This window comes from Pseudonaja textilis, chromosome 2 (genome assembly GCF_049901715.1).
Source record: "Pseudonaja textilis isolate UNSWEBS1 chromosome 2, rPseTex1.2, whole genome shotgun sequence".
Taxonomy (NCBI): domain Eukaryota; kingdom Metazoa; phylum Chordata; class Lepidosauria; order Squamata; family Elapidae; genus Pseudonaja; species Pseudonaja textilis.
Genome location: NC_141991.1, coordinates 216,929,122 through 216,941,897, shown reverse-complemented (window position 1 = coordinate 216,941,897; position 12,776 = coordinate 216,929,122). Strand labels below are relative to the sequence as shown.

The 12,776-nt window shown below is 31.7% G+C and overlaps 1 protein-coding gene across 3 annotated transcripts in view; it reads right to left on the bottom strand.

Annotated features, from left to right (window-relative positions):
* KIAA0825 (KIAA0825 ortholog) overlaps nucleotides 1-12,776 on the bottom strand; it is a 169,093-nt gene that overhangs the window by 71,631 nt on the left and 84,686 nt on the right. The window contains exon 20 of one of the 3 annotated variants that reach the window (XM_087927042.1): nucleotides 9,100-9,412. The exons of the other annotated variants lie outside the window; for them this stretch is intronic. Within the exon in view, the coding sequence (XP_087783168.1) occupies nucleotides 9,385-9,412 (28 nt within the window). The 3' untranslated portion in view covers nucleotides 9,100-9,384. Of the gene's footprint in view, nucleotides 1-9,099; nucleotides 9,413-12,776 lie in introns of those variants that run through there. 3 annotated transcript variants of the gene reach the window in all.

The following is a 12,776-nucleotide window of genomic DNA, read 5'->3' as shown; positions in this document are numbered from 1 at the left end:
ATCTTAAATATAACTGGACAGAAACTCTTTGTGCATATAAAATTGATATAAATAACAAGAATCAAATAATTTTGATTAACAAAATTGAACAGCAAAATTATTCATTGATCTGTGAATAAAATTATCTAATTATCCAAAATTATCCCAGTTCTTCAAAATCTGTTGCAGATTATGTGGAATATGGTTTTTGTCATTTTTTTATTTGACATTCCTTTAGTTTCTACTAAACTCATCCCCAAAAACAACTTAATGAAATTAGATTTTGCAATTTAAAGTGTATGATATTCTGAACAGAAAAAAATAGCATGTGATCAATAAACTAAATGATGTACTTATGTTAATTAATCTTTTAAAAGATAATAGTTTAGTTCAATTTTTTTTGATAGGCCTCTCATTTATTATGAAGACATGTTGAAAAACACAGTTTTCTTTCAATTTCTTCCGCCTTTCTCATTTTGTTACTTAAAAAAGGATCAAATTCTTGTTTTCACATTTTAGAAGTTGAAATGCCAACTAGTACTCAGATAAATACATTTTGGTTGATTCTCATTATTCTAGATTTTCTTTTTAAAAAGTTACATATTTTAGTCATACCTCAACCTATAAAGGATTTTTTTCTCTCTTGGATAGAGATAGGAGAAATTGGGTCACAATAGTAAATAGTAAATCTTTTCCAACTAAAAAGATTATATTAATTAAAATAGTTGTATCAGTCATTTAATGCTAATAACGTCTAGGTTAGACTTGTGGTTATCTTCTCATGCTGATGTATTTGTAAATGTGTAAATCAAATCTTTGAAGGGCAATCTACTGACCTGTTATGGCCCTTTAAATACTAAATTAGTAGTGCCATATTTTGGATTAAAAACATTTAATGAATGAAGCCTTTGCGACATCTGGCGGTGCAAAGTATATGCAAAAAATTACTTTTGTTTTTACAAATCAATCGGTACTTGAAATTTGCTCTCCAAAAGGCTTTGATACCCCCTAGCGGGAGGACAAAAGCAATCTAGTTTGTAAAAAACATGGACTATCATGAATCCTTATGGTGCAAAGGTCAGATCTTGAGATGTAGTGACATTGCGACAATGAGACACTTGCCGGACAGAAAGCCTGCACATTTAAATATAAAAAAGATCTTCGTGAAATGATCCCACACATTTAAAAGTATAAAAAATAAATCAAAACAACCAGTGCAAATGCTAAAGAATGAAAATGAAATGTGTGTATGAACGTTTGTGTTCAAATTATTGTCTTAATTTCTTACAGCACCATTTTGTTATTAACAATTTTTGAATAACACATAACACAATTTTTGAATAACACATAACACAATTTTTGAATAACACATAAACAGACATAAAATCTTAAGATTTTCATATATCTTTTATATATCACATTCTACTTTCTTTAAATGTAGTAGTATAATTGCTTAATTTGAACTGCTTCTTTGGACCAAATGCCAACATAATATAAATAAATACGGCCAACTTGAACAACTGATCTTTTTTTATAGTCATTTTACAGAACTATAGAAAAAAACATTTTCCCAATGGAACTTAAGAATACATGATGTTTACAGTGAAAAATAATGATAATGTTAAATGCACTAGCAGCTAAGAATCTTCTGAAAAATAGAAGGACATTTTTAAAACTACGACATGAGTTTCAAGAACATGTCTGCTCAGCCAAAAAGACAAACTTGAAAAGTAAAATATTTGAGATAAAGTTTCAGTGACATTAAATATAATTATGTTTGTATAAATTCACATACTATTACCAATTTTCATATATTTTGCCTGATAGAATACATTTATTTTAACACATAGAAAAAAAGCTCTATGAGTATATTAAATATTCTAAGAATCTAAGAATCTAAGAATTTTGGGTTTAATTATCTACTTAAATATTAAGCATAGATAATTTAATTTGTCTGATTACAGTAACTTATACAAAAGAAATCTAAAAAGAGGATATTATTTCACTGTCGAACATATTAACAAAAAATTAAACCTTAAAAGAATGCTTGCATTCAGCAAAAGGGATACCAAGTTATAACAGAACATACTGTAAAATTATTAAAATTCTATTTTCAAATACATTAAATTTTATTGTGGATAATGGATTGAGTCTAATGGCACCCAGTATATAGGCTGTGTTTTTTTTAATACAAAACAAAAACTCATCGAGCTATGTTTCCAGTATTTCATATCAAGAAAGCAATAAGTCATTAGACAGGACAGAACTAGGATTGAACACTTTTGTTACCTGCTCATGGAAACTCAGTGATAATGAACAGAACTACAGAATTTTTCAATGAGTTAAATATTCATGCCAGTTTTTTCCAGCCCTTACAGAGTAGTACAAAGAACAGGTGTCTGTTAGATTATGTCATACACAAAATAAGAGTGAAAATACTAAATTAAGATTCAACAATTATGATCTGGAAGAGCATCTTCTGTATGTATTATTTAGAAATATCTGGCATACATCTCAGATGGGTTAGGGTTAAGGTTAGGGTTACTAAAACCAACTTTATAGTAACTTTATAGTAACTTTGTTATTTAACAAGTTATACATGGCTGAAAAGAGTAGCTTTTATTTTAATAGGAATCTGATTACTGTAGAAAACTTGCTACATTATTAAGGAAATTTATTCTAGAAATAAATAAAAAAGATAAAGGAAAAGGAAAAAAATCAAAAATACATACAGACAAAAATTTCAGGGAAACAATAATAAAAACATTATAATTTAGATTTTCAATAAAACATTTATTTAAATTATCATTACTATGGAATAGTAAACAATATAATTTAATAACTATATCAAGCAATACATAAACAGATATGTACATTGATACACAGAGTTTACCATCGGTAATATATTAAGACACTAACTTAAATTATATAATGGTATAAAAACAAAATTATACTAATGACAAATAGCAATCAATCAATCAATAAATAGTGGGATAGTTTAAAGATATGTATATGTCTTTTGGTGTATGGTACCTTAACCACTGCCAGTTTGTCACAATGGTTAAGGTACTAGGCTAGAAAATGGTGTTACATACAAACTATTCCTGTTAATAATAAAAGATTCTAGGCAATTTACATTATTTAAAAGATCACATAATTTAAAGAAACTTGACTTACTGAACAAAACTACATAAACAACATCCAGAGAAAAAAACTGATAGGGGCCCTCAATACATCCTAACCCTAACCCTGGAACAGAGTCAGGCCTTAACAGTCTCTATATCATGCAGAATGTAACATTGCTTCTTTTCAGATACCATGCTAAATTTATCTAATTACATTATATGATAAGCCTTGAGATCCTGTACAAGCTTTTTCTCTTCTCTGTTCTGATGCAAACAGAAAGCGGAATTACATGTTCTAACTTTCACTTTGAATTAGGGTGCCCACATATATTCAAATTCAGAGACTTCATTTTTTTTAGAAAGTTCATATAAGCCATAATCAAATGAGTTGGGAAGGGAAAATATATGAACTTTGAGTCTTCTTCATTTAATCTTAAACTACTGCATAGTTTAGCATTTGATCTCAATCAGCTAGTTGTGGTTTTTGTTAGATACTGCAACTCTTTCAACTTAAATAGCTGGGTAGTAGAGAGTAGCAAAGGCAAAACATAACTTGTCACGTAATCCCACTTAGATTCTCTCACATTCTCCATTAAAAAAATGAATTTTTGACATTTATTTTTATGCAATATTATTTAGTATTTATCTTAACTATTTGAGCTTTTTTGGTTTTATTATTATTTCCTTTACCTATTTAGTGTGCTTTATACAAAGGATGTAAGGGATGCAGTGGCTCAGTGGCTAAGACACTGAGCTTGTCAATTGTTGCCGGTCGGCAGTTCAATTGTTCGAATCCCTAGCACCACGTAACAGAGTCAATTCCCGTTACTTGTCCCAGCTTCTGCCAACCTAGAAGTTCCAAAGTATGCAAAAATGCAAGTAGAAAAATAGGGACCACTTTGGTGGGAAGGTAACGGCGTTCTGTGCGCCTTTGGCGTATAGACATGACCACGGAGACCTCTTTGGACAGCGCTGGCTCTTCAGTTTGTAATGGAGATGAGCACCACCCCCTAGAGTTGGAAATGACTAGCACATATGTGCAAGGGGAACCTTAAATCTTTATACAAAAGATGTAATCCCTTCTTGAACAATAAATTACATATGCACAGATAAAAATATCTTGGATCTATTTTTCAAGGTTCTTGCTTCTGAAGATTGCATTGAAAATTGTGCAACAGAATGGCCTCGATATTGAGATAACTAATCAGTGAAGTAAAGTTCAACATTTCTTTTATAGAATCTGTCTCCTGACCTGGCCTATCTTAAGGTAACAGATAACAGATAATCAGAGTTGGAAGGGACCTTGTAGGTCATCTAGTCCAACCCCCCCGCCCAAGCGGGAGACCCTACACCATTTCTGACAAACGGTAGTCCAATCTCTTCTTGAAAGACTCAAGTGAAGTAATATAGTATTGTAAGTTTTTTCTTCAGTCCAAATTAGGCATTTACGTTGGTCACACAGTCAGCTACATGTTTAGACTGAATTTGGCATCTTTATCCATCTATTGAGTCCTCCTCAAAATCTTGGGATAGGCAGATATTGTGTGATAGTGTTAAAGGTATCATCACAGGATATAAGCTGTTCCAAATAAAGCTGCCTGTTACAGCTGACTAATGGTGATAGTGATAATAGTGATAATGGAAATAGGAATATATGTCAGAATAAAATATATTTTGCTCTAACATGTTAAGCGTCGGGAAGCATGTCAAGCACTAAAAAAAACCAGGAGATCCAGATAATTCAAATTCTACAAGAATCTGACCTACTAACAGCCAAGTAAAGTTAGTAGGAGATAAGATTAGAAGGTATTCAAGGTGGGCTGGACTTAGACCAGTTTTGGGTGTGAAGGGACTCATGACTGGTGACACATTTGACCCCTCCCTCGGGCTCAGCCTGGTCATTCCTACAATAATAAAGAATTATATGAATGTTGCATCCAGTTCCATAGCCAAATTCTAGAAAAAGGATTTATTTGGGCAGTAAATCAAATAAGAGCAGTACAATGAATACCTGGGTTCAAGGCTATTTATCAGGTTTCAAACAAGAAGAATCAGAAGAAATATGTAGCTACTTTGTAATTTATTTATTCCACTCCATGAAGAGCAAAACCCCAAATGTGTTTCTTTCTAGTATTCCTTCTCTTCCCTAATTGGGCCATTTGGTTTAGGAGCTCAGAGCCCTTGGGACTGAACAATTAGTATAAGACTCTGTGGACTTCCGGTTTGGGTTTCTTCAGTGACAGACCGAAATCTGCAATCGTGCACGGTTTCAATCTGTGCTCGCCGCTGGAGCACCCTGATCCTTTGGATTTGGGGCTGAAGCCACCCCATAGAGGTGGGGAAGAGGGGGAAGACTGATAACCAAGTGGAGGGGAGCCATATCTCTCCTCCTTGGTTGGTCTAAACTCCCTTTCCTGAAGGTGGTTGCAGCAGTGGTCAGAAATGGCCATCTCAAAGAAGAACCCGACTGGATAAGATTGTGCAGGAGGAAGACAAAGAGGAAAGCAGGACAGACCGGGCTAAACAACAGAGAACATCTAAGCAAGGTACCCTGAATCTAAAAGTACTTACAGGGATACTTCTGAAAGAAGACTTTTAAGCGGCGAAGGAGAGAGAAAAGGAGGTTAAAAACCCTTTTTTAACCTTTATATTGACAATTACAAATGATATGGAAAGAAATCTGTACTAATTTACCTTGACACTAATAGGCAACATTAAGCTGAAATTTAAGTGTCAAACGAGAATAAAGATTTTTTTCTTTGGTTATTTTAAAGCCCCAAAAAGGAGAAGAGTGGAGTCAAAAGGGTGGAACTTGGAATATTGGAAAAATGGAGTGCCAACTGGAAAAATAAAGAGGATTAACAGCGAAACTTTGAAAAGACTCCCAAGGATACATTTTAACTGAAACCTTATTAAAGGATACAGTAACCCACGGAAAGGAAAAGGAAAGGAAAGAAACAAGAAGGAATAGTCTGGGATCATCTGTTGATATAAAAAAAAGAAGGTGTTTTTTTGGCATTGGTCTTTTCTTTCTTTTTCTGTTTTTACTTAAAGTCAACTGGGTGGTTGTTCAAAAGTGTTTAAAATGGCATCACTCCTGGAGGAATTAAAGATGAGTCTTAAAAAAACAGAAAGAAGATGCAGAAAAGGGAGGAAGATCCTCTGGCTTCATATTTGAATTTCTTGAAATGGAGATCTTGAACTATGAAAAGCAAAAGGGAAAGCTTCAAGAGCAAGAAGAAGGGTGGGACAAAGAAGAAACCATTTTCAATGATCAAATAATGCAAAGTGTGGTGATAAGGGGAAAACGGGGGAAAGGAGTTAAAAGTTTGAGATTAAAGGGAACAGCCAAAAAGAAAAATAGTCTGAAAAGGAAGTATAACAGTAAGGAGAAGCAAAAAAGTTAACCACAGAAAGGAAAAATAAGAGAGAGAAGGGTATAAAAAAAGGGATGAGCAAAAGTGGGGGAAGATAGAAAGGGAAAAAACTCATGAGGGACAAAAACAGGAAATAAAGAAAAAGGGGAAATGTACTAGGATTAAAGGTATTTGCTCAACTAGAAAACACAGAGACAATGGCTAAATTAAGTTAAAAGTGAGGATTCTGCAAAGGTACAAAAGGTAGTGTTTGTGACAGTAGAATACTGTAATGAGTTAGAAATGAAATAAGTAAATCATCTATGAGATAAAACTGTATTGTTATGCAATGGTATGTTTATTTATAATTAATGCAATAATAAGGAGAGGGAAACATTGTAATTGTTTCTAAAGATTGATAAAATATTGAAAAGAAATGTGAAAGATTTATAAGGAAATTTATACCAGTTATTAGAATGAATTTGAATAATTATTTTGCTTATTAATAACTTATAAGATAAAACTGTATGATTATCCAATGGTATGCTATTAACTGTTAAGTAATAATGAAGAAGGGAGGGAAACACTTCAACTGTTCTCAAAGATTGATAAAGATTGAAAAGAAACGTAAAAGATTTACAAGGCTCATACCAGTACTAGAATGAATTTGAATAACTATTTTGTTCACTATTTTGTTCACTAATGTTTATATATGTATATGTATATGTATATGTATATATATGTATATGTATGTATATATATATATTGTTTTTACTATGTTTTTTAGAATTTTTCTTTTTATATTTTTAAGAAGTACCAAGCAGAGTCTGAATGATGAGAATTACATGATATAAAATAGATATTAGAAATTTGAATGTTATAATTTTAGAATGCATAAATTTAATGTTTAATGAAATTTTATATGATAATAACAATAAGACTTAATAAGACGATTGGCAATCAGAGGGAATTTTGCTTTTTAAGAAGGTTGGAAGAGAACATAATGAAATTGTAAACAAGACAGATGAAAGTATAAGTATAATGAATAAAAAGATATAGAAATTTAGGTAAAAGAAGTACAATTAAATAAGAAGAATATGAGATAATTATAAAAGAAAATTAAGAGAAGTAAAGGGAGAAATTGTGAGAAGTTGGAAAAAGAGTAATAAGATATGAAGTTGAATATATAAGATGAATATGTATATGAAATTGTGTCTGTATGGAAATGTGACAACCCGGAACCATGCTATACTCAAATAAGATGTTTTATTTGTTTTGTCAAAACTCAATAAAATTTTATTTTAAAAAAAAGGATTAGTATAAGACTCTGTCACTCCATTTATCTATCCATCTATCCAAAAACAGAAGGTTCAAATTAGAATCCCCAACTGTTGGCATTTTAGATTCAGAAATATCTGATAGGTGCCTGAAAGCCTATCTTATATGCTTTGACTGATACTGGCATTTTACATTCATTGTGCCCTAGTGATCTGAGATCTTTAAAAAGTTATTATAGCAATATACAAGAAATCAAAACTTACAAATTAAGAAAAAAATTACATATGCTTTTGTTTGCTTTAGTTTCTTATGCTAATATAAAGTAACCTGTAAAAATTGGGGTATTTATATAGAATAAGTCATAAGAAAAGAACTGTCTTCAATTATATCTTATTTTGATCAAAAAAGAAGACAGTGGGAAATAAAAAAAGAAAATAAAACCACAGGTGAAATAGTATTACATTAGCTATTTAAACTGGGACTGATGATAAGAAAATTTGATTAAGGAGATTCTGCTGCTCTGCATACAAAAAGAATTCATTGTACTTCATTAACAATAAGAAGTTATTGAATTCAATACAGCATTTACTGAGATTTGGCTTTATGCATAGAAGTGACTTCATTTTTTAAAGCAAATGTAGCATTGAATAAGCTATGCAATTATTTCAGAAGTAATTATATCATTTTACTGCTAATTTCATTAAAACCACACTGACAAAGATTTAGTTCTTTATAGGTGGTTAAAAAGTTCTTTATTAGAACAATTAATACACACATACTCATTATATTTTACTGTGAATTTTCTTAAAAGGCTGCAATTACTAAATTAAAGAACAACAAAAAGAAGTATAAAATAATAGAGGTCAGAAAAAGGCAATTTTACTCCTCACTATATTAATAACAATAGCATTGATATAGCAAAGAGCATGAAAAAGTAAATCTTTTGCTATAGTAAACAAAGCAGGCTGTTTTTAGGAGAGAAAAATATGCTACTTAGACCTTCAAAAACCTCTCCTCTTCAATAAGAGGTAAAATTATAATTATGATTTTTTTAATGTTCTTATATATACAACATTTTAACATGGCTGGCATATCACATTCCTAACATTTTCAATACCAGTTCTTATATTAAAACCAATCTTTGGATGGAAATTAATTTCCTGATACTTAGATTTTAACTAACATTAAATTTTCATTAACTTTATAAATGAAGCTTGTAATTAATAATTACAAATTATTTTTGTAAGCCAACTGGATCCTTTCAGGATTATAAAAAAATAACTAGTTACATAGCAAAGCTAGTGTGCATATAAATCGATGTAGTCACATTTTATTTCTGCAGTCCTTAGAGATAAAAAATAGATCCAGTTTTTAAAAATTAGTGCAAATGCTTGTTTCCCTTACTTAAACAACAGCATTTTTCAAGTTGAAAGAGAAAAAGGCACAAGTGTTTGCAATCCCATTTTGACAGCATTGTGTGGTAGATATGACTTTCACAGTCTGCTGGCAGTTTGTAGGAAAGCCACCACACCTGTGACTTTGCTGTTGATTAATGAGTCTTTCAACTTATCGCTACCATCTGAAGAAGGGCCATGGCCTTTCCAAGCTTCACTGGTTCATTCACTTTCTACTGCAATCCTACTGAGCTAGCGTCTGTACAAAAAAGCCCCACACCTGGTTAAAGCAAATGAAAATATGTTATGTTTTTTAAACAAATCAAAAAGGATATAAAATTAAACAAAATGAATTGAAGAAAAAGGAATACAGTTGTATCATTACTGTCAACCTAAAGATTCATTTAAAAACCTCCCGTCAGAAATATATTATATGCTGCAAAGTTTTGGAGTGACACTATTTTCTCTTCACAACAATCTGGAGGTCTGCAACAAAGGAATTTCCATTTGAAAAAAAGAATTTGCTACATGATTCCAGAGAAATCTATCCATATGCTGCCATTGTACTGAAGAACTTGTAATTTACATTTTTTTTATATCTCTGTCAATTAATAATACATTGAAACAATGAAGTAAGTGCCAACTTTACAAATCAGAACACTATAAATGTCACAAGATTTTTAATCTCTCCTTAGAGAACAACTGGCTTAAACCAAAAGGAATCAGTAGGCAATAAAGATAACTACCCAATGAGCCAAAATATCGATGCTTTGGGATAACTAGATAAACTTTCTCCTTTTATGGAACTGTCTATAGTCTTCAAATTCTCTTTTCTTAATAAAATATGATATGAAGTGTGAAGACAATTATAATTGGTTCAATGTCCTGAAAATAATTGCATTCATTGATTAAGACAAAAAATCCTCTTTGGAAGAAAGAAAAATAGACTATAATTATAAAAATGCTTAAGAAGGAAACATTTTTTCTTTCCATTTTATACAAAATAAGATGCAGTAGAGATAAATTATTTTGGCCAAACACACACAAAAAAGTAGAAGCCTATGTTGTTATTGAACTTTAATTATGAAATGAGATTTTATAATGCTGAAATACAAAATTATTTTATTTTTTTCAATGAGACCACCCTGTAAAGTAATTAGTCTTAGTCAAATCATGGAATATTGCTTGTTTAGTTTTACCACTGGAAGACACAAATGTAATACCAGCATTAGTTCAGACTGACTTAATTTCAGGAATGAACAATATAACAACCCCTCAATCTTTGACAGTAGATATAAATCTAAATCTAGATCTAAAGAAAAGGTATTTGATGCTTTTGAATATTGGTGTTAAAGAAGATGCCAGAGAACACCATGCACAACCAGAAAACAAATAGATTATTAAATAAGGCAAAAATGACCAGGTTGAAATTTCTATATTTTGAAGTCATTATCTGAAGACTTTGCTCCCTTGAGAAATCAATAATATTGGGAAGTGTAGAAGAAAAGAGAAAGCAAGACGACCAGCAACAGGTGTACAAACTTGATTATAAAGACTATAAGTGCACTGTTGAAAGTTCTGAAGAGACAGGTTGGGGACAGTTCACTTTGGAGATGAATTAACTATCTCATTCCTAAGTCAGAACAACTTAAAAGCATATAATCTATCAATATAATTGTCCCCTGTAAAAGAGAATACAGCTATGAAGAGTTAGTAATCATGATAACTACATATTACTCCAAGCATTAGAGGTAATACTTCCCTAAATAACAGCTTCCAAGCATCTATATGGAGATAAATAAACCTGTATTAGTCTTTCACTTTTATCTCAACAAGGTATAAATATGATTATAGGGGCCCTTGAATATATATAGGCTTATAGGCTTCAAGGAACTTTGACAAGACTTTTAATATTTGATATGTTTCTACTGTAGCATACGGCACACAAAGAAACTGGTTTCAATTTAGGTTTCCAATGAAATATTGCTGTCACAACTGTATACACACAACCACTAGTTAGTTGTAGATTTGGAAGAGAAGGGATCAATAGAACAGAAAGGATAGGCTGTTGTCAGGGCTAACATTCGGTTTCAAATAGGCTCTAATTTAGAAAAAAAAGTGGAGAGAATTTAACTGTTAATAGATGAGACATTCAAACAGGAAATATTATGACAGTTGAGTCTTTTTTATAGCACAACTTTATCATTGTTAAAGATAATATTTATAAAAAGGATAAAAGAAGTAGAGCTAGACTGTATAAAAGTCTCGGTGGTACAGTGGTTAGAGTACTATACTGCAGGCCATTTCTGCTGACTATCGGCTGTCTGCAATTTGGCAGTTCAAATCCCACCAGGCTCAAGGCTGACTCAGCCTTTCATCCTTCCAAGGTGGGTAAAATGAGGACCCAGATTGTTGAGAGCAATATGCTGACTCTAAACTGCTTAGAGAGGGCTGTAAAGTACTATAAAGCGGTATATAAGTCTAAGTTATTGCTATTGCTATTTCCTTTCTATACTAAGTGATTAAATGCAGATACTCTTAGTGCCAAAAACATTGTTTAATATATTCTGGAAAATTGTTCGAATTATTATGTGTAACATAATAATAAAGGTTTTAAAGCATGCTGCTAGAGAAAATCCACAATAAGATAAATATATAAACATTTACTCTATACATAGCCATATATGACATATATGTGTAGACATTATGACCTATGACTTGCTGTCTATATGTACACTGTGAGTTTATACGCCGGAGACAAATTTCTTGTGTCTCCATCACACTAGGCCAATAAAGAATTCTATTCTATTCTATTCTATTCTATTCTATTCTATTCTATTCTATTCTATTCTATTCTATTCTATTCTATTCTATTCTATTCTATTCTATTCTATTCTATTCTATTCTGTTCTATGCCATGCCATGCCAAGCCATGCCATCCCTTGTCTTGTCTTGTCTTGTCTTGTTCTCTGATCATTTCAAACAAGAATAGTAATACTACTGTGTATTAAATATGTGCAACTAACATTTTACTGGTGGCTGGGTGCAATATATAACCATGTATCTAGTGATCTATGAAGAATTGTTGCAACTTTGTCCTAACATACCCATTACAAATATATTCTGCAAGGAAACAGTTTTTTCCAAATGCAGACCATACATTTTTTTAACAATCATCATTAGAGCTAAGAGTTTAGTAGCATTGCTATTTCAGGATAGTAAAAACTATCTAATCAGTTATGTTATTTTTACAACTGAAATTGTTTAGATCGTCCTTGATTTACAACAGTTCAATTCAATTCAAACTTACAACAGCACTGAAAAAAACGACTTATGACTGTTTTTTTATGGCATCCCTGTGGTAATGTGATCAAAATGTCAAATGTCACTTGTCAAATGCTTATCAAATGGCATGTATTTATGATGGTTGCAGTGTCCCGGGGTAAGGTAATCTCCTTTGGCAACCTTCTGACAAGCAAAGTCAATGGGGAAGCCAGATTCACTTAACAATCATGTTCCTAACTTAATAACTGCAGCGATTCACTTAACAAATGTGGCAAGGAAGGTTGTAAAATGGGACCAAATTCCCTTAACAGCTGTCTCAATTAGCAACAGAAATTTTGGATTCTATTGGGATTGTACGT